We start from the raw sequence: 22,768 nt of genomic DNA, 5'->3' as shown, positions 1-22,768 counted from the left end.
CCAGCTGCCAGTTCTCAGCAACAGCAGGACCAGCCTCCCCTGCTGATAAGCAAGCAGACAATGGGAGGAAATCATGTCCAAACCTCTTTTGTGGCCCTAAGCATGAACCAGCATGTGAAGAGCAGGAGTATCGTGGCCCATTTAGCTGGTTGACCAGGTCAACCTTTCCCAACAGATATTTCCTATCATCATCTTTGTCAGGGTCCTCTGAGTCAGAATCCTCTTGCAAACCAATGGTTGCACAATGATGGTTAAATTCTGAGTCATGTAGGATAGAGAAAACAGTGCCAAAAAGGATTATTCAGGTTACATATCTGTGTAATTTCTCATTGTGACAAAGCCAGAGGGTTCATCACCTGGCAGGACCAAGGTAAACAAACAAGTCTATTTCTATCAATTCTTATTTTTGGAACAAGTCTGATTAATATTAACATTCTTGTGGGGGAAGATCCAAGGATATGGCAGAATCCCCATATGAGCCAGGTTTGCTCATATAATGTCTCAATAAACCTTCAAATTAGTCTTACAATAAGCATATTGTTTGAAAAACAGACAGGAGATTTACTCAAAGGCCTTCCTTCCTTCCTTTGAGTATTCCTTCCTTTCCATATTTTTTTCATGAACATTCCACATCAGTAATATTAAAAAATATTCCACTGTCTGGAAAAGCAGGCATTGGTCTTGGTGCTGTTTGAGGTTCTTACAGGCAGAGGAGGTGTTCCAAAACATAACTGCATGCAGAATGCAAATATCAAAATATTTGCAGAAAAGCAAATGCAAGGGTACATACACATCTCTAAGTGCTGTGTAATACTACCTATTCTAACACCATTCCAGCTTCAGTGGAAAGCCACTGCTAACCTGTGTGCTTAGTTGCATGACAGCACACAAATCTTAGATACAAACAATTATTATCAGCGTTGTACTGACTGTTATTTGCCTTTTCTTGTCTTTCTACCTCAATTTATTTTCAAACCATAAGCCACTTTAGTGTTGAAAGTCTTCATACCACTGAAGCTAACTATTTGTCATTGTCAACTTTATTCTAAAGTTAAGCATAATATATGTGTATGTAAATTTACAGGTATTATTTTTTTCTCCTAAGATAATTGCTTTTGTTAAGAGGGATCTTCTTAAGGGATTATAGTCCATTTACAATCAATCCATTTTGCTAATCTTTAAAAACCTCTAAGATAACTGCTGTCAATTTATATCAGTCCTTTCTCTACGCTCACAAAATATGAAGGTTCTCAATATTTTCCATCCAAGTCTCCTTACAGTCCAGCTTGGGAGTGGCAATAGGATGAGAGCCAAGGAATTTCCAGAAATCTTGAAATGCTACTAAGTCATTACTGACGCAGTGCCATGAATACTTACTTGATGAAAGTTAGATGCAGGACCATTCTGTCCCTAATTAGCAGATATTATCAGTGCATCCCATCAAAAGTCAAAGCTTCTTGCTTGCTTACAGACTGGGGAAAGAAAAAGGGTAGTTACTTCCCCATTTAGGAACAAACACAATCTTTCAGCACTCTCTGACCTCTCTCTGGAAGAGACTATTTTAGCTACCACCTTTTCTGAGTCCCTTTCTCACCTCCAGTCATTCTTCATTTAGGTTATATTTGGTTTACAGTTTAAAAGATTAATAGATCTATTGATGTTAAAATATCCTTTAAAAATATTTGTAGGTGTATTAAGTCTGGAGACCAGTCTTGTGGCAGAATGTCTTCCAAAATAGATTTAATGGAATACACAGACATGAAGCCCTAACGAATGCCAAACTTGATAAGTCACCACAGAAGCTCTAATGGTTTACATGTAGGAATGTAAGAATGGACATTGTAGATTTCCTCAGGGTGATTTTCAAAGTGGCAAGATCAAATACTTCAAAGTAGTTAAGAGAATTTGTATTTGGTTGTAAAGGCATAATTTATTGCTTTTTTACACCTCCTCCAAAATCCTTAGCCAAGGAATTGGTGTGATCTCTGAATTTCTCCCTCAGCTTGTTCTCTTGATCTGCTTGTACTATTCATGCTCTTTTCTGACTATTAAGAGAACACTATTAAAAAGAAAACAATAAAATAAACAAATCAATCTATAACTCAGGTGGAGAACATGGATAGATATTCACAGTATGTCTTTGTGGCTTTGTCTGCTGTAACAGAACAAAATAAAGAACACACAACACAGGAGAGGCCTTCACAATGGAAATAATGCAACAGCTCTTTCTATGAATGTGAAAAATCCATTATTTCTGCACCATGTTCTGAAAAACTGTGTTCAAAAGGCTAGGCTTGTGGCTGGCTGAATAAAGAAAAGAGATGTGAACATGCCACTGTCTCAGTCCAGGTTCTTAGCAGTCAGGGTGCTGGCCCATAAAATGCCTGCTATTTTGAAAGAAATTATTTAATCTGGCAGGGAAAGCATTGCACAGGCAAGTCACTATCTGGCTTCAGATGTAAATCTCAAATCTGCTATAGCATACCAGATTGCAAAAACTAGTTGAAAAGACTTGTCTGCCTCAGGAAGGAGGCATATTGCTCCTTCACTCACAACAGCTCTGATCTACCTCTTTATATCTCTGTACAGGCAGAATCCAAAGAAAACCTAAACATTATAATTAATATATGTATAATTGAAGCATATATATATATATATGTATGTTTATAGATGTCCTATATTCCGCTTTTCCAAAGTGCTTATTCTCTTTTAAAAAATACCTTGTTTGAGACTCTAAAACACAATGCTAGCCTACCATTATTTCAGCTCAGGAAATTCTCTAGACCAGTAAAACAGGTCCAGCCTTCAAGAATCCTGTGGACCAAAAGGAAATTTTATGGTACTTCCCATAAGGAGACTATTTACCAACTAATTACTCATCACCCATATCACCCTTCCCTCTTTCCTTGCATCTTCCATGTATTTAGTGGACTCCCATTTGAACTGGTGAATTAAACTTCCTCACTGTTTTTTCATGCATCCTCCCATCTTTTTCCCTAAGGTGGTTTTCCACTTTGGATACCGTAGTTCTTTCCCAAAAAATGTAGCTGCCTCTCTCCAAATCTAGGAAAAAGCAGATGACAGGACATTATTTCTTGAATGTGAAGTGATTGTTTAAGTGCTCTCTCCCCTTTGAATGGAAGCTGAAAACCAGACCCATTTTATATGGGCAGAGTTAAAACCACACACAAATTAAAAGCAAAGATACTTTGTTTTTTTTAATTATCTGAAGACTAAGGACCAATCTATAATCCTTAAAATGTTATTATAAATATTATTGTAGATAAAATTATCTGTATCTAAAAGCATGAATGAGGGCAGTCAGCCATTTCATTGGCAATGTGGGAAAAAAAAAATTGAATAAACTAGTTTCATAGCTCTTTTCCAAGTCCTTGGCTCAGAAGCAAGGTTGGAAACAGACTTCTGCCTCTTGCTGCAGATGGAGATAATTTCTACAAGGAGACTCTACCTGCTTCAAGTCTTTTTTTTTTTTTGTGAAATTAATTTGGTATTCCTTTTCTTAGGGAATTGGAACACAGAAATTTCAACTAGATACCTTGTCATTTTACTCCCATCCTCTGTTACAGACTGACTCAATACTACGGCATGGAAATTACATACTTCCTGAAGGAAACACTTCAAAACAGCACCTCACCTGGCTATCCAGGTGAGATTTGTTCCTTCTGGATACAACAACCTTTACAGATGTGATTGCTTGGAATTGATAGCTCTCTCTTAATTTGTTAGAAGCTCCCCAAAAAATGAGAACAATATTCTGCAATAACTGTAGCATGATTCAAATCAGTTTTGGAATTTTATTAACTGTCCATAGTGCATTGTGTGGTTATTTTTCAGGGTCAACCATTATCATGCCAGAAATATGCAGATAGACCAATAAGTAATGCAAAGTGTATTTTCTAAAATTAATATAGAGAAGACTTTCCATGTTAGCCTTCCAACAAGAATTCCCACTTCTTGGCAATAATAATTAAAAACCATGTGCTGAATAGATTCTGCAGCTATCACCAATCACCCTGCATTAATCCCTGAACAAGCTGCTTCTGCAGTGAGGTACTTAATACAGGTGATGCAGTACCTCCCCAGCGGGACTGCACCATCGCCCGGGTTTCATAGCCTAAATCATGGCACCTTCTGGGCATGAAGTTTATGGTGCCAACAGGTCACACTTGTTCAGTAAGAACCTCTTTTTTTGCTGTTGGCTGCATCTGCTGACAGCGTTGTTGCTGCTGCTCGTGTTCTGGCTCTGTTGATTCTTCTTTCTATGCTAAAGCCAGGGATGCTGCCTCTGGACCTGAAGACACAGAAAGGAGGAAATGTCAGAATACGTCTCAGGGTTCTGCCTCTTCTGCATTTTTTCTGTTGTTCTTCCCTCCTGGGCAGGGATTCTGGAACATTACTCCAATACAAGGCCTGTAGAACCACATTTCCTGAGATAGATGTAGTTATTTGCCACCTTGGATAAAGGTGACATCTCTCAACACAGCTATACCAATAATCAAGGTTTGTTTTAATTGAACAGTAACTACCCAGCAGACCAAATACTGCAAGGCGCCTTGGCATAGAACTTCTGCCTTTGTCATACCCTTTTCTTGAACATCTGTGTCCCAATTAAGAGGATGCTCATATTCCTGGTGTGAATGGTGCCAAGGGCAAAGGAAAAAGGTGTGAAGATTTTGTCACCTCTCTTCCCTAGACAAAACTATGTTTTCCTCAGGCATACGCTGTCTGCACAACTTCAGGCTCTGAGCTTGGTGGCTTTGGCAAGAAGCTAAAGTATGGGTCAAGCTGGAGACACTTAGGACTGCAGAGAAAGTGTGTCATACACTGAGTGGACAAAAGCCACTGTTTGTAGTGCTCCTCCACCTATTGAAGCATTAATAACACTTTTAAGTGTCACCTGAGAGACAGCAGTTCTGCATTCTCCTAGAATATCTGATAACTGTGGACCCAAACCCACCTCTCATGACTGTCACAGTAAAGAAAAAGTCAGTGAGAGAAGCTATTTTGTTAAAGTATTTGTTTTACAAAGCCCATAGTTTTGAACAGCTGCTTAGCAAAAGCACACAGTCCACACAGGTGTCAACTGCCCCTAGGAAAAGTTACCAGAAAAGAGGTACCTGCTTGGTTCCTTCCTGAAGTGAGACCAGACCACCATGAACACCAGCTTCCAAGGAGGTGCATATAGCTCTTGGGTATGATTTCCAAATTCATAAAATAAGTAATAATAAAACTTGTATCTCAGCTGCTGGTTTTTTGTTTGTTTGCTTTCTTCCTCAGTCTTGTTCAGAGAATCAAGTTAATTTTTCTTGGCACTATGTCCTCCATGTTCTGAAGCATTAAAAGAAATACAACAGGCAACAAAATACCATACGTTGTCTTTGAATCACCCTATCACTAATTTTTAGGCCAACACAGCCATCCCAGCCAAATTTGGGACCCAGTCATTTTTGTTAAGAGACTATTTAATATTTCAAGCAGTGGTCATGAAACCAACAATTCTTTTGTGGGAGCTGCCCAACATACCATTCAGCAGTCCTGGGCTACTGTCAGACATTATGCTGTCACAACTGAGTTGCTCTTTCTTTTGATGTTCTATCTTCTTGTTTGGGTCTGACAGCTATCCTTCCATGAGTTTTCTTGCTAAAAGCAGGACGAAAGAATCTCTCTTAGCATCAGGAAAGTAGTCAATCAAGACCATTATTATGCTGGAAGTAAACCATCTTTTATCTCAAAAAGTTCATATGGCAGTTGAAGATCCAAACACTCCATGCAACCTTCTGAACACAGGGAAGCTGTTTGTGCTGTTTGACCTCCAGGATACAGCTCCACTTATCTGTCATGCCATCTCAGGAGATGTGGAAGATCAAAAGCACCACAGGACAGGTTATTATCCTCCAGGCACATGATGTAATTTGACAGTGACCACAGTATTCAAAGTGGCAGCAGCACACTTACATAAAAGCAATATTTCTGTACTCCTACCAGCACAGCAGAAATTTTCTAGTGAAGCTCTGTATGACATATTGTACGTGCTCAATCTTCCACAGAGCTTGGTCTCTAAAAGACACGAATATACTGGACTGAGGCCAGCAAAGGGCTGCAAAGATAATTAAGGTACTGGAACACCTGTCATACAAAGAGAGGTCAAGATTGCAGAGATTGCTCAGTCTGGAGAAAAGGCTCAGGCCCAATGTGTATAAGTACCTAAAAGGAAGGTGTAAAACACAGAACCAGACTCTTAGTGGTATTCACGTAAAAGAAAAGAAAAAAGAAAGTACATTCAATGTAAACATAATTTTATTTGTTTTTAAGAAGAGTGTGAACAAACACTGGAACAGGTTACCCAGAGAGATTATAGAGTTTTCAACCTTAGAGATATTTAGAACTTAACTGAACACAGATACTTTCCAAGCTTAACGATTCTGTGAAGTCGTAGTCCCTTGGAGACGTACTTCTCTAGCACAGATTATCAGGTAAAATCCTCCTAGTGGTGTGACAAACCTGAACCTGCTGAGAATCCACAAATCCCACTGCCTGACTCACTGCTTCTAATTTCGCTCAGAAGAACATGTCCACAAAGACACTAAAAATGAAAAGCTACTTGCTCTGGAGTTTGGTACTCATACTGTTTATATGCATAACCCACTTTTCTTCCCCTTTGCTCCAGAATTCTGCATACCTAGTATTTCATAGCCAGAAGGGAAAAATGTGGTGCATTGGTATAAAAAGGTGAGGAGTCTGAAAACACAGATACATCACACAGTTATTAGTGGTGGACTTTGAGAACAGTGAGATGTGTGTATGGACACCACATTTAGACAGCCTCATTTTTTACTTGTTAACTTTTGTTTCCTCAAGCATAAAATAAGTGGAAATTCTGAGGTAGAAAAGCTGCAGAACTGAGAGTGAAACAAATCCCTTCTTCATCAGTCTGAATTCTAGCTCTCATCGATCCCTCATAAAGGTAAGACTTTTTAACACACTTCTTTTACTCAGTGTTTCTTGCTCATCAGTAGTAAAGTAAATCTTTCTCTGCTAGTATATTTCACTAATTGTATAGACAAGAGAAATGAAATAGTTTCTAGGCCATCATGTAAAGAAAAAAAAAGACCCACCATTAAAAAAAGTCACCCTTTTCTCCATACCATTCCAACTGCTGTACCAATTGCTAGCAGAGTACTGTGACATGACATGGGCTTAGCCAGCATTTACATAAATGACATACATATAAGATTACTGTTTCTTGTTTTGGATTACAAAAAGCCAAGGGGGCTTTCAGCTTTCTAAGCATCCCTTTTCAAAAGGGCAAGGCCTCCTCAGCATCTGTCCAAAATAAATGGATGGTCCTAAGAGTAAAGGGAAAGTAAAACAAGTCTCTGTGGACACAAGGCAACCTGCCACCCAACTCAGAGAACCAAAACATCATGCCACTACTCAAGCTATGACTGTAATGAGACCATTCACTCCAGTTCCATCAGCATCATCCCTTTCTGAAGTAATCCCAAGAGAAACCCCTATTATTCAATACACCACCTTTGCTTTTAGTAGCTTGTTGTCTTACTTGACAAGACATTGTATTGCCCACCTAGACTGGCCTTATGCTTTATAGCTACAAGTTCATTCTTTTTAGGAGATGACAATTTCAAATTGTTCTTAAAATACTGCACCTAAATGATACAAAGACTTCTGTTACAAAGTTGCATAGTATGAGCTTTTAAAATAAATTAGGCAAAGTAGATCAGCAGCACAAAAACATAATTTAAATCCTTCCCCATCCCTGTTCCGACATCCATAGTCATCTGTGAGTTCGGAGACCACCACCTCCAAATATTAATATATGTCATTAATATATTTCATGTTTTTTTCATCAACACAGCACATATTTTCATTTCACAAAACTTTCATTTGTATGAATTACAATCTTGTTTCAGGAAACTCTTGAATTCTTCAGCTTACCAGGGAATGATACCAGCAGTACAGCTCATCCTCATGGTTCATTGAATGGCAGCAAGAAGTCAGGTCCACTAGTGCCTTTTCTGGCTCCCTGCTGAATACATGAGGCTTCTTGCTCCGTTCTCCCCACAAAGTCACCAATTAGTAGTTTGTGATGGAGGATCATATTTAAGGCATTATAAACAGATATAACTAAAGCAACTAAATTCAATTAATGTATTTTCATAATGAGATGAAAATAAACCAGTTCACTGGATTAAAAAAATAGTTTAAATGAAAGCTGTTAAGTGCCAATTAAAAAGCAACTTGTCTAAATCTTGTTACTAATGAGAAATGAGGCACCCTAAGTTCACAGCTGCTAGAGAAGCAAACCTTTCCCATCACCACCTTTAGCAAGGTCCACTTTAGAGTTGCTAGTCTCTGCATTTTGTGCTTTTTCACTCTTTCTTTGGTCGACCTTTGAAGGTATCCATTGCATGGAGTACTCCAAAATAGTCCAAAAGGAGAACAGTTGCTTTTGCTGGTAGAATGCTGTAAGGAAGAAGATAGAAAGGAACAAAACAGACATCAGAGGAGTTGTGCAGTTTTATCACAGAATTAGTTTTACCTAGCTAGTACTGGCAAAGGCAGTATACTCTTTAGAATATTGGCCCACCGGTCCTCTCATAATATCTATTATACTTGTTTGGCAGCCTGAGTTATTAGACAGGTTGGTATCCCAACCTGGCTTTTAACAGAGTCATAAATGCCCTAATGCCGGAGCAAGACACCAGATAGGTGCTGGGTTAACAGCTGCACTCAATGATCTTAGAGGTCTTTTTCAACCCATGATCCTATGACATGCAGTAACAGAGCAGCAGGCCCAGTCTCTACAGCCTACTGTAAAACAGCACCCTAATGGAGTCAGCAAGTCACAGTTAGACATTTCTGTCATTGTTCTGTGGTCCAAGGGTAGACCGAACCCCTAAAACAAAACAAAACAAGAAGAGAAGCCCTCCAGAAATATGCAGAACCTAATGAAAAGTCACAGCAACAAGTAGAAGTCTGGTACATTTAGTCAAACATGCAGCTGTAACATCCCTGGACAGAAAAGAGAGAGAGGAAAAGAAAGTCATAACTTACCTTTTCAAAGCAAATAATACATGAAGGATGGTGTGTGGTATCAGCAGCAGTTCTTGGTTCTGCCGAACAGCAGTGACTATCTTCTCAGCCACATACTCTGGATCCAGCAGAGGAAGGATACGTGGCCACCTGAAAGAGAAAACATCTCTTACTGTAATATAAATTGGTTTGAATTGACATTTAACTCAAAATAAGTCTCCATTTTACAGTTATTCAACTAGAAAAAGAAATAAATACCACAAATCCTATGAACAACGGAACCTTCATTATGTTAGAGTGAGTGGACATTGTTATTTTCCCTCTGTATGACCTCTCACAAGACAAATCAGAGTCCTCCTATTAAGACACACCAGGCTTTTATTCGGCTCATAAATTTTGTCATTATATACACATACTGAGCAAACCTATGACATTGGTTTCAGGAGTTGAATGGGGGTTTAGAAACCAGACAGGACAACCAGAGCATTTGGCTTCTGCAGAGGAAAGAACACTAAATTATTCACATTTCAGCTTAAATGAATGGTAAAGTACTTAGGCTTTTGACATTTGGCTTGCCCAGTCACTGTTAACACCCATCTGAAGCCCTAAAAACAGCACAAGCAGAGAAAAGCCTAGCTCCTGATTTTCATAAAGGAAATAGGGGTAACACACTAAACATGCAACTTGCATAAAAACCTCACAAGAGTTTACTCACTTGGTTTTAACACCATCAAACATTCCTGTGTTTATGACGACAGGACACACAATTGTGGTTTTAATACCAGTCTTTCCCAGACTTTTCATCTCTATATCAATTGACTCTGCAAAACCAACTGCTGCAAATTTACTTGAACAGTAATCTGTAAAATAAACATTAATTGCACTTTAATATTTAAATTTACAAGTTAAACTTTACTGAACAGATTAACAGTTTTTGACAGAGAACAAAATTTTGCTCTAGTAAGTAAATGGACTAGACACCTATTCTTTTTTCAGTGTATAACAACACAATATAGTATTGAAATGATATATACATAGTACCTGCAGGAAATTACTGTCCAATAATAAAACACTTCACAAAAGAATAGGAACGGTTTTCAGGATTAGGTTACTAATAAAATTTGCCTTTGATGTGATTCATTCCATTACTTTCCCTCTCCTAAATTAACAGTTGTTCTAGACTGGCAGACAGAGGGTCTCTCATTGCATCCCTGCTATCACTTTTCCACTTTGTATGGAGCAATGGTAAATGAAATTACCTTTTCATACCAGACCTTATCTTTGAATCCATGTACTTGCTTCTTATAATCAAACCTAAGTTTTCAAGACTCTCTAATGTGGTTTCAACTTGAAATGCAATTTGTCCTCATTATCACTGCCTTGAGGCTAGATTTCTTTTACTGCTATGTCACCTTATTTCATTTTCCTCCCCCTTTGTATACATTTTCCAGAAATGCCTTCTGAGTTTTCACTAAATCTAGAGTGGCCTCTTCCCTATCAGAAATGCTCAAGTTAACTTTATGGAAACTGAGACCCTCAGTGTTGAAAGTTTTATATGGCTTCTAGATCTTCTAACTGCCTTGGCAGAAAAACCTGTTTTAGAGCACAACTGAGCTTCTGGAAAACTCTTTTTAAAGAAATTGTCTATTTAAGGTCAGCTGCTTTGAAAGTATGACTATTTGCTGTACCTATAAGGAAAGATCCAGAAACTCAAATTTAGTTTGTGAGGTTTTTTTTCCCCCATGAGTATTGATTGCAGAATTTAAATCAAACTAATTGTCTAAATGAACATTAGCTTTAATACACTACCTGAAAGACGAGTGATTCCACATATGCCTGCAGCGCTTGCTATGCTAACCAAGTGTCCATGGTTAGTGGCAATCATTGCTGGGAGGAAGGCTTTGTAAGTCTGCAATATAAGTCAGAGTTGCAATGTAACATTTTACTAATTAAGCTACATGTGATAATATTACGAAATTGTTGTTTTTAGAGAAATTTTCCCTACAGAAGCTCTCCCCCTTCCATTATGGAAAGGGGGTGTGTGTGTGTATGTGGAGTTTGTTGTTTGAACTCTAACCTTCAGGTATTTAAACGGGGACTTTTCCAGCCACACAAGTACTACCAAAGACAGATGATAACTTGCTGAAAGCTAACTATATAAATTCAGCTAGTTGTGAAGTTTCTTCCAGCTCACCACTGCAACATTTCAAACGAGAATGAAGTGTTCAGTGTAAATTTTCTAAAATGGCAAAAATTGGAATTTCATGTTTTCCTTCTACTGAAGGAATTAAATCTTTGTTATTAAATTTATTTATAAATAAACCAAAACATTTTAATATCTTCTTCACAATTCTTTATGATAGAAACACTACATAGGTGATCTGCCTTGCCTGGAAGGAAGAAAAAGCACATAAGCTTATTAATTTTGAACAAAAGCTCCACGTATTATTAAGAGCATTATCTGAACATGTGGTATTTCTTACTTAAACTATCATAACCACAAAACAACTAGAACACTAACAGAATTGAACACTTCTCTGTGACTAGGGCAGCAATTATTCAGATGGGCCTGCTTCATGTCGCTTAATCATATGACTACACTCAGAATTTCGAAGATGGTACACTTTGGTTCTTAAGAGCATTTCTAAATGTGAAATACTTCCACCTACACCAGAGGTTCTCAAAGGATCCACTCTTCCACCTTTTTTTTTTTTTTTTTTACAGACTCCAGGGCATAGAAAGCAATTTCTTGCATCGTTTCTAACCCAACTTCCTTGCATGATTCCCTCAATTCCAAAAGGCAAAATTAACACTGAAAACATGTTAGAGGGATGTTTTATATATATATATATGGAAAATACGGGTATTACCCAGAAATGTGCCATTGTGTTGACTTCCATGGTTTTTTCTACAAGTGAATCTGGAGAATCAATAAATGTCTTCCCAGTTACAATACCAGCATTGTTGACTAGGATGCTAACATCGCCAACTTCTTTTTTAACCTAAAAACAAAAAGCATCAAGAGATTACAATAAGTACGAACCATGCTTTCCAAATATTATATAAGAAAACTTAACAAACAGAAATATTAAACATTTCAAATAAGTTAAACTTATCCTCTTATGGATCCAAACACCTCAGGTCCCTGCATATTTTCACCTGATGCCTTTTTAAAATCTGAGTTTTCTACTGGATTTTCTTTGGAGATGTGGAGTCCCAACAGCTCCATACAAGCTTCTGCTTTCAGCACCTCTGTTTCTGGGGACAACTGTTACAGATAAGTGTCTACTGCAGAGAGCTTAACGAATGCAACAAGTATTTTTCTACGGTAAATCCATCTTAAAATCAATGAACAATTCTGGACTAGAAGCTGGTACACTCTATCCTAGAAAATAAGTTGGCTAAAAAGCAATACCTATACCTTTAATTCAGTAAGAGGAAGTATAGTTCTCATTTTAGCTCCAGACTGAAAACATTGATGAACAGACTCACTTGAGAGAACAACTACAGGCCAGCTGATACCAAGATACTGTACCAGTTCTCAAAAGGAGAATGAAAATATTCAATATAGTATTTGTAGTACAATTAATTCATCTGAGCTATCTGGGAAAAAAAGAAAAAAGTACTCTTTATGTGGTTTAATTTGTGACTTCCAGATTAAGTGCTGAACACATACTGATCAGTAGTTTTGGGAAACCAGGTTGGTTTTATACCATTTTGCCATACAACTGGAGATCACAGAACCTTAACTTCTTCATGCTTCTTTTGCTAGATGCCTACAGTGACTAAAGAAAGCCCAGGCAGACCAGATAGGCTAGCCTATATAACAGTAAAGAATTAAAGGGTAATTTATCACCTACCCTTTATTCTAGCTTAACTTTCTCATCTTCCTTAAACTTATTCATGTTTGTTGACTAAGCAAGGGTTCAAAAAAACAAACAACAAAACCCAGAGAGCAACTTACACAGAATTAGGATTACACAGAATAGCTTATATAACAAATTCAACAGCCAGAGCCACTGTCCACTTCAGTCATTGCTCGAATATTCTTATCTGTCTATTGCTCTCTCCAAAAGTTGTAGCAATTTAAATACTCTGAAGCAGTGGCACACGATCTCCATAGGCAGCCTCAGACAAGTTGTTCCAGTCACCAACCTGAGTATGCACCTCTCATCACAAGTTAAAAATAGCATAGACTCATAAATGTATTTGTTAGTGAGGGATGTTTTAATACTGCCTCATGTCAGATGATCTAGCAATTCTGGAAACCTGGACCAGTACCTCAAATCTACTCTTTGGGGCAAATAAATACCTGAATAAATGGTCATGCTTCTTTTGTGCAAACAAAAAAAGGACAGAGTTGGGGGATGTGGTACGTACAATTCATAACTTGGTGACTGGGGCACTCACATTAGATGAGCAGAAGGACAGCAAACAGAACTTTTATCATGCCATTTCTAACTAGTGGTGAAAACCTGAACAACCTCTTCTTTTACCACTTGGCTCTGCTGAGTCTTACAAAATATATTCACATTTTGGATGGAATTCAAAGCAGATTTAAGTGCCACACTTTGCAACCCAGACAAATAATTCCAGCTTTACAACACCTCTGTTCATGCTGCTTCCCTATTAACTAGATGTGACAGCTTTCCTCAGCAAATTGGCTGTTTTAATTCACTTCTCTCAGCCCTCCCTTGTGCATGACAGTGTCATGATACTCAGCACAGGCTTCCACATTCTGCTTTGAGGCCAAGTATAGAGACCTTTATCAAGCCTTTTCTCTAGCTACTGGGGGTGGAGGAGTGAGTGTGTGTGTATGTGTAAAAACAATGCCAACTCTCCAGAGCATTAAACCTCTCAAATCATGCAGTGCAAGAAATTATGTTCCAGGTGTTTTAGGCCTCAGCAAAGGAAGCATTATGCAAACAGCTGGTCTGATTAAACATCTTTTCCAGGTATAAACACTTTTCTGTTTGTTTCTGCATTTATACTTAAGCATTTACATTGAAGTTTAGTAGTGAGCAATTCCCATGATTCCCAAACAGCATTCCAAAATGCCAAAATTTCTAAGAACCATGAGTTCTTAGAACTCCATAACTGCTTACAAGAGGTATTAAAAAACACTAGATATTTTATAGGCAGCATGAAATACCACCAGGAAGTGTGTTTCTACTGTTGCTCCTCTGCACAAGAAAGAAGACTCTTAGAATACTGGAAGACTGACTGTAAACTATCATCTTGACCAAAAAGCAAGAAACAAAATCAGCAGATAAGTAAAAAAGTACAATGCAAGAGAGATCCTGAATGTGACCCATGATACAATTTTGCAGCATGACTATGATAAAGGGCTTCTGTTGTTTCTTCACAAGTAGAAGGAACAAAAAACAGAGTTACTTCCATCTTTCAAGGTCCTAGATTTTTTAAGTATAGCTGAACTTGAGGGAGGGGTAGACAAGAGAAGGCCACATTCCTTTATGAGTTGGGTACTTCTGGAACAGGGACATTAGAAATAAATTTTAAGCTATAGCTCTTGATACCCAAAAGCTGTCCTTGATCCTGTTAGTACAGGAAAGGAACAAGGACCTCACATGTGCAGGGCCTTTGGGTTCTCTTCCTGCTCTAGTAACTTTTTTTCCAGGTGTCTCTGTGTGGCTGATGAAGCAAGTATTAAAGGTTCACATAAATTCCTTTTTGGCTTTGAGATTTGGCTTTTACTGTGGACAAAGTTTTCAACCATATCTTGCCCCGCCTGCATGAATTTAGTTCACTATAGTCTTGCAAAACCCCAAGTCACTGTGTGAAGCTAAATCACCAGAAGGGGAAAAAACCCAGAATCTGGAACCACGATATCTTATTTTGCAAAGGCTGATGCTGAGCACTGTAAACCAAAGTCTACTATGCTGCATTAAGTAAACAGTGGCACAAGGCACCAACTACTACTAAAGTCTTTTTGTCACTTGTAAGATGGGAAAGTTGCTAGCATGATTCTACAGCAGCGCCAGGACGTGACACTTCTGGAATAACATTAGCAGGGTATTTTCTTTTCTGGGATCAGCAGGAGGATTATTAGTGAATCTGACAGTTAGTGAACTACTGACAAAGTTATAAGTGAGGGATCATGCACCAAGACCCTATTACAACTTCTTTGCCTCTGTCTAGCTCTGTTTGTATCATCTGGAACCTGTGTTACACACAAATCTACATGCGCTTCTCTTTTTTAAATTTGGGCAGAATGGCTCAATTATTGCTTTTCTCCATGGGACTGAAGTGTTAGCCCTCAAGTCTTCAAAACTGAAGGTTAGTTTTCATCTTCTTCGTTCCAGTGTCCTTCACTCTACAGTACTCCCTCCTCCTCCAGTCCTCCCAGTTCAGCAGGAAGCACAGCTACAGGCCTGTGGAGAGACATGTGCAGCTACTCTGCAGGGATAGCAGATGTCCAGCTCAGCTGGTGTAAAGGAGCTGCAAGGGGGACCAAGGATGATCAGAAGTACTGGAATAAAAAAACCAATAGCACCAGCCTCTAACAAGCTGCAAGTTATGCATAAGCTTCACTTATCAGAAAGCTTGTTGTAATCATTTTTGCACAGATAGAAAAAGAAAAAAGGCTAGAGCTTCTTAAAGAGCATCAAAACCTGAGTTCAGCCTTCAGCCAATAGATGTTCCTGAAGACAGTGGAACTTTTTTTTTTTTTTAAAAATTTTTCCCCAGGCAAACACTCACTGTGGAAACTTTTTAGTCCAACAGTTAAGTTTAGCAAATTTTAAGCAAATGAGAACATGTTGTTATACTGTAAACTGTTAAGCAATTTTAGCTTTTGGCAATGCTACTATGCTGCCCAAAATATCTAACTACATGCTATGTTTACAAAGCTCTTCAGAAATGAAAGAAAGAAATATTTAAGACCTCAAGATATATTTATTAATTCAGACAAAGTGAGTTTGCAAAAATCTATTCACAGCCATCGAATTATTTGAAAATTGTCTAAGCAGTTAATCCTTTTTACGATGTATAGTCTTTAGGGTTTAATTTTGGCAAAAGGCTGCCAGAACTTGAAATACTGCTTTAGCTTCAATAAATTGATTTTCTGCACTTCACAAGTAAGTGCCTGCTCAGTAACTGAATGTTACCCAGCTGAAGGGTAACATTGAGAAGTTGAGAAGTTACCCAGCTGAAAGGAGCTACTGAAAAAGAGAACCAGCTCTTTTTACTTTTTAAGGAATAAAGATACACAAGTCAACTCTAAAAAACAGAATTCTTGAACTAGATAATGCACAATACATTCAGAATTAATTAACCTTAATTTCTTGCTTTGAAGCCACTAAAAAACTCAATCATGCATCTAACACACACGCATACACTCATCTTAGGATAGTGTCAAAGCCACAAATAAGATACTTTACCTGATCAGCTACTCTGTAGACATCCAGCCTCTTACTAATATCACAGATGTAAGAGTGTACTCTTTCTGCTCCATTTTCTCTGGCCAGTCTGACTGTCTCCTTGAGCCCCTCTTGATTAACATCCCATAGAACCAACGTGGCTCCAAGTCTGGCAAACTTTAATGATAAGCATCTTCCAATGCCACTTGCTGCTCCTGTTATTAACACTATTTCACCACTAACATTCTTCTTCCGCCTAGGCACAACCAAGAACACTAGTGACTCCAGTAAGTAATAAACAAGAAGTCCGATGACTTTTAATGTTTCCAGGAAGAAGTTCATCTTGAGGCTATTTATTCAGATACCTGATGAAAAAAAAACCAAAAAACAAACATTTACCAAATAGGATAAACCATAGAGAAAAATCCAATGCCAACATTTCAAAACTGAAAACACATTTTCAGGTCCATTCTAAATATTTTCTCTAGCCCACTTTTGGTGTTGTTTCAAAAAAATGTATAGGCTTACACCTGCATATCTGACCCAATTTTTCATGTTCTGTCTCATCTCCAGGTTATTCCTCCAGAATGCAGTACACAATTCATTTACAATTCAGCAGCAGTAAGAAACAACTGCCCTTGTTTGCTTTAGAAATTTCCCATCCCTGATGTTATGGGTTTCATTCTCTGCTCGGATAGAATGTGGACTCAAAATAAAACAGAATAAAAAAAAATAATAATGAAAGTGATATCTACCCATTGAACATCTTAAACAGAAATGCATGACAAACAACTTTAGTGCTCATAAGCTAGTACTTTAGTAAGGAAAAATTCTGCTTTTAGAATCACAACGTTTTTTGCTTTGTAGGCACTCCTTGTCATCACAAAATATGTAGAACAAGTCACAGTCTCAACTCTGCCGAAAAAAAACAAACCAAAAACCCATGAGCATAGGGACAATATCCTTATAAATCTCCAAAACACAGCAGGTAAACAACTGGCTGTCACTCCTAGCTTTTCAACTACCTGTACTACCACTATTGAGGATAGTTTGCTTTTGCAGTTGAACACAGTGCTGTAAGAACTCACTGCAAAGCTGTTGGGTTTCTTCTCTTCACCTTCCTGCACGAAGCAAATGTCATAGGCTTGAATCATACCACCTCAGATATGCTTTTAACCTCATAGTCTGTACTCATCCAGTAATGATGAAAACGAAGCAGGCATTTAAGCCCTTGAAGAAATGTTATTTTATTTCCCAGTATACGAATGCTATGCAAGAAATGCACCCTTCGTCAAAGGAGATCTTTAATCTCTTAACTACAGTATGAAGGATTATTATCTTCCTTCTCAGCTAAATGTAGAGTACACTGGCACTTACACTTCAACCTTTAGCACTACATGCCCACTTTGCTTACATTCTTAGTGAACTTTGCTATCTATGTATATAGGTAATTGTGTTTGACAAGTGCCAGGAAATAAGTAACTTAGATCTCTGCTACTCTGAGCAAAGTTCATGAAAGTTAGCATGTGGACATAAACGTGTTATCACGAGTCAGATTTGGTACATGGGAAACAAGGGCAGTCTTGAAAAGAGATAAGCTACTGCTAGAATACAGCTAGTTATTTCAGAAAGTTTTCTGGCAGAAACATTAGAACATCTTAAAACTATTCCAATAACAGAAAAACATTTGTCAAAAACATCGTGGGTAGGAAAACAAGTTCTTCTTTCTGGTGAAGTCTTAGGGAGAATGCTTTCTGTTGAATACTTTCTATTCCTCATTCCCATTAAAACATGACAAAATGTACATAGAGGCAGTAACACCAGTAAGAAATGGAAGAAATATCAAAGCAGCACAGGAATATTTTTCTAGAGATAATATTGACATGTCCTGTAATGGGCTCTCATAGCTATAGAGCTACTACAGATTAAGCAAAAGTAGAGTTATAAAAGTGTCATTAAATTTCATGTACATATATACATATAAAAAAAACCAGCAAGTTTTTGGAAACACAAGTTCTTTGTTGAGTTTAAAACAGAAGCAACAAATCTTTAAAATAAATGCAATTACTGAATTTAGCCTGATTACACTAATTTAATGCACCAAACAAAACACCTTCCATTTACATGAAAGGGGACTGGCAACTCTGGAGTAGATAAGGATATTAAAGTTAATCCCTAAGGAAAACTGAGGGAGGCAATTGCCTTCAGAGGTAATAGACGATTTGACTTAAACCCAGTTTAGAACTTAGGACAGTAATTCTTTAAATAAAATAATCATATATTAGGCTTGTATAGGACAGACAGACATTAGATTTTTCAGAAAAGTACTGACTTTCACTTAATGAAGTAGAATTGTTTAGGCATACAGACCACAGGATACTTCCGGTTAGAACATCAACTCTGTATCCTTCAGAGACAATTTCCACTGACACATTTCTCCCCCGACCCAACTTTGACTGGGGCAGGAGTCCTCCATTCTCACTCACTGCATTAGAACTGCTAATTATACCAGCTACTGTAACCAAGCATATCCATACAGACAGTTAAATTTACCAACTCACTTGACCAATTTTGCATCCTCAACTTAAGCAACCAGGGATTTATTTCCAGGTGAATTAACCAAAGATGCCTTTGGCACATATAAGATCTCAGATCACTTCTGGTGCCATGAATTATTTTTTAATATGTCTACATACACACAGACATAAGTGTGGAAGGCTGTTACACAGTAGTGAAGTATCAGAGGTTTTATAATGGCTTATCAGACAGATCTCGAGTGCAGATAACTTAGCTAACACAGGCTTGTTGGTACCGGTGACAAAACTCACAGCCGACAGGCTCTTGCAGACCTAACAGACTCCTAAAGACTATCATCGCTCACAAATCACAAGGGCAGGACTGAGGCTGGCAGCTGAACGGCAAAACACCTCTGCTAGTCGAAGGGACTAAAGGTTGATCACGCAGGCACCTGAGCAGGACTTGGCATGCAAGAATTTTTCTCACTGCATCTGGAGGGTTGCGATCCCAGAAAAATACAGTGGTCCTGTAGCCAAGGCTGTCCAAGAGCTGAGGTGCAGCAATACCCTCCTCACCGCCCGGAGGATGTCGGACAACCTCACTCTCACTTAGCGTCTGCTAACCCGATCAGCGTCATAACAAAACCTACGGGCAGCTTTCAGCTGCGGTAACCGGCTCACCACTCGCTTTCAGGCCGCCTCCCCGGCACTCGCCGCTGCCCGGGCCCCCCGCTCCTCCCGCCGAGCGACCACACAGCCTGTCCCGTCCGCCAGCGCCCGCCCGGCCAGAACTCCCCCAGGACCGTGGGTACCTCCGTCTGCCCGGCGTGGCACAGCGGCTCTGATACGAGCGACAACAAGGCGACGGAGAAGAGAAATCTGCAAGGCGGAGCGGAGCAGCCCTGCTTTTATGTCGGCAGCCCGCCCCGGCGCGGGGCTGACCGGATGCCCGGGGGCGGGACGAGATGGAATGGCATAGGATAGCATAGTATGGTATGGCATGGCATGGCATGCCATGGATGGCATGGCACGGCACGGATGGCATGGCACGGCATGGCCCCTCTCCGCTCCGCTCTGCGGCGGCAGGGAGCCGGGCCGGGGGCTGCGGTTTGCCAGGGCCTGCCGGGAGGCGGGACAGCATTCAGCCAGGCGGGGGAGCGGGCGGAGGGGTGCCTGCCCTCCGCGCCCAGCACGGAGCTGTGGGGTCGCCCCCGGAAAGGAGAGATGCGGCCCCGGGGGGCAGTGAGGACGCTCGGGCCCCTGGGCTGCTCGCTGAGGCCGCGGTAGGGCCACAGACTCAAAGGACGGAGCAGCTTTATGGGGCAAAGGCCCTCGGGGCGACGGCCCCATACTTTCCCTTGGTTTCTTTTTTTTTTTTTTTGTATTCATAATGTCCTTTTGATTTTTATGAAGGAGAGATTTTTCTGTTGGAGAGATGACCGACTGGGAGAAGATGGATTTCGCACAGCTGGCCTAGAACGAGTGGGGGTGCTGGAGGGCTCGTACTGAGGAGAGGTGGGTGCTGATTATGGCTTCAGAGGAACTCTGAAGAAAACTGTTGGGCAGTATTGGGCTTCGGACGTGTAGGATTTATGGAAGCCTGTGTGAACAAGTCACTACACATGTGGTGGTTGTAACTCCATGTAGAGACCTGCACACCTGGTTGTTGTGAAGAGATCACCTGACCTGTAGGGCCAAACCCTGTGTGAAGCCATAATGTGTAAAAGGGGTTTCACCAGGGTGAGTGTGAGCCTTTCAGGGTGGTGTCCTCTCAAGGGAATGAACAGCACTCCAGCTTGCAAAATGTCTTTTGGCTGTGGTCAGAATAAATTCGTCTTGAGTTTGCTAATTCAGTGAAATGCTCTGCATTTACTGCTACATATGCTTGAATCCCTTAGGGCAGCATTGTTTTGGAAGGGTTTTTTTTATCTCATGCTCTTCCTTAGCCAGCAGAACTCTGAAACTGTAAGGTACTGAATATTCACAACTTCAAGGAAAGTTTGTATGAGGAGAAGATGTTTAGTACCCACAGAAAAAAATATGACTGAAGGCATTTGCTTGGCAAATCATTATCATGATCATTAATATGCCTCCTTTCCAGAGGCATGTTTGTGTTGTTGTTATACTTCTGTAGAAGTATGAGAACACAGCTTTTGGAGTGTTATTTTCATCTGATGAATTAAGCAAATATTTATGAAACACTAGAATTAATATACTGCTTAATAATGGCTGTGAAACAGCAATTAATAATGTAAGCTACCTTGAGAAGCTTTGAAAATCTGTTGTTTGATCCAGTATTCTTCAAAGAAAATTTGAAAACTTCATGTGCACAATCACTTTGAAGGAAAAAGGATGGAAGCACACTTGGCAATACATACTGTAGAGGGAGCAGGTTTCTTTGGTTGCTTGCTTGCCTTGAAATAAATGGGTCCCTATAGTCAAAAAGAGTAGAGGTCTGTAAGGTGCTGTGCTGTTTCAACAGATATGTTTCTTGCTTTGCCTACACTTTCTGTTTAAATTATTGTTGAAAGAGGTCAAAAGGTCTTTTATTTCAGGTATGCAGCTTTGGATCAGAGTCTAGGCTCTTGACTCTAAACTCTGCTGCACCCTAAGAGCTACTCACTGAAAAGAAATAAACTGCTGGATTAGAATATTTTAGTGGGAGTTAGTGTATTGTATTAATACAGTACATTCAGGAGGCTAATGATAATCAAACAGTGACACTGGTGGCTGCTCCTTTCTTTTTGTGGATTGTATTGTTTGCAGTGGCTTGCTTAAAAACAGGAAGCATAAAAGACCCCTATTCATTTAATTTTAAAAAGGTTTAAGTATGTGCTTTATATGAAAACTTGGTAAGTAATAGCATTTAACATTGAGGCTGACCTTATGATTGGAGTTGGAGGATAGAAGGTGGGAGACTTTTCCTTTCCCCAGCTTGTACAAAGATTTCCTGCATGTTATAAACTCACTGAATAAAACTTGCTGAAACAAAACTCACCAGATAGCTCAACTTTGCTAGTCTCTGTTATGAAAAACTAAAATTAGTCTGTAGAGAAACCATTTTTAAGATGTCAAATGAGCGTCTTCCGCAGTTTTGGGTCAGAGAAGACCCAAGTGGAATCATTACTCTTGATTCAGGTCTAGGAATGGAACTACGCTAATTTGTATCAGATAAGGATGTCTCCCTCTTGCCACATGTTACTTTTGGACCAATTTGTGAGTGCTGTCAAAATTCCAGGAGTGTACAACCCCACGAGATTGGTGTTGTTTGTTTGTTTTGTGTAACATCCTGGTGGATGTTTTCAAAAGAACCCAAGATATTCAAGCCATAAGAACACATTGAGGGACTTGGTAAGTGCTCTCACTTTTGCTTGTCTGAAGTACTTGTGCTACATAAGTGTACTCCTAGTTTAGCCATTTTTTACTGAGGGCTGTACTGTATTTTGGCCTACCTTAACTTCAAGAAAACACTTGGCATTTGTTGTAAGGCAGATATTGGCCTCCTGCTACTGGAACAGTAGCACAGGTGTAACCTAAAAATAGCACTAAAAATAGCACTAAAGTGCTATTTACACTTCATGTGAATCTTTGGTAGAAGCTTTATTACATTTGCCTTACTTCACCACTATTTAATCTTGTTTATGGATGTGTCAAACAAACGTGGATAAAGCAAATAGAGAGTAAGGATTGGTCTGAGCTGGATAAATCCAATTGCATGGTGACTTGGATAGTCATCCTCACTTTAGAGTAATAAAACCAAACAACAATATCTTGTCATGCTGTTGCAGCCATATTTTC

The 22,768-nt window shown here is 39.3% G+C and overlaps 1 protein-coding gene across 4 annotated transcripts; it reads right to left on the bottom strand.

The window, feature by feature from the left end:
- Positions 1-5,724: 5,724 nt before the first annotated feature.
- On the bottom strand, positions 5,725-19,882 carry LOC103755441 (epidermal retinol dehydrogenase 2). 4 transcript variants are annotated; one of them, XM_008921379.3, is made up of 7 exons: positions 19,783-19,882; positions 16,476-16,819; positions 11,946-12,077; positions 10,885-10,984; positions 9,791-9,935; positions 9,097-9,225; positions 5,725-8,505 (listed from the first exon to the last, which is right to left on the bottom strand). In XM_008921379.3, exons 2-7 carry the CDS (start codon positions 16,794-16,796, stop codon positions 8,412-8,414), a joined length of 921 nt encoding a protein of 306 aa, XP_008919627.2. In that variant the 5' UTR covers positions 16,797-16,819; positions 19,783-19,882; the 3' UTR covers positions 5,725-8,411. The 4 variants fall into 4 exon arrangements, with proteins under 4 accessions (XP_008919627.2, XP_017935575.1, XP_017935583.1 ...); XM_018080086.2 differs by lacking the exon at positions 19,783-19,882 and adding an exon at positions 19,652-19,771; XM_018080094.2 differs by lacking the exon at positions 19,783-19,882 and adding an exon at positions 19,621-19,733.
- Positions 19,883-22,768: the final 2,886 nt, after the last annotated feature.

The sequence above is a fragment of the Manacus vitellinus genome, unplaced genomic scaffold (assembly GCF_001715985.3).
Source record: "Manacus vitellinus isolate BGI_N305 unplaced genomic scaffold, ASM171598v3 scaffold_1_pilon, whole genome shotgun sequence".
Lineage (NCBI taxonomy): Eukaryota > Metazoa > Chordata > Aves > Passeriformes > Pipridae > Manacus > Manacus vitellinus.
Note: the sequence above shows the minus strand (reverse complement) of the source record. Positions and strands in the feature narration are given on the sequence as shown.

What these genes read in the sequence shown, in the direction of transcription:
- LOC103755441 (XM_008921379.3), bottom strand. Translation starts at nt 16,796, where the DNA reads ATGAACTTCTTCCTGGAAACATTAAAAGTCATCGGACTTCTTGTTTAT. An exon ending in TCTACAGAGTAGCTGATCAG is followed by an intron (nt 12,078 to 16,475) that starts GTAAAGTATCTT and finishes TTTTGTTTTTAG; the next exon opens with GTTAAAAAAGAAGTTGGCGA. An exon ending in TTTGATGGTGTTAAAACCAA is followed by an intron (nt 9,226 to 9,790) that starts GTGAGTAAACTC and finishes TTTCTCTTTCAG; the next exon opens with GTGGCCACGTATCCTTCCTC.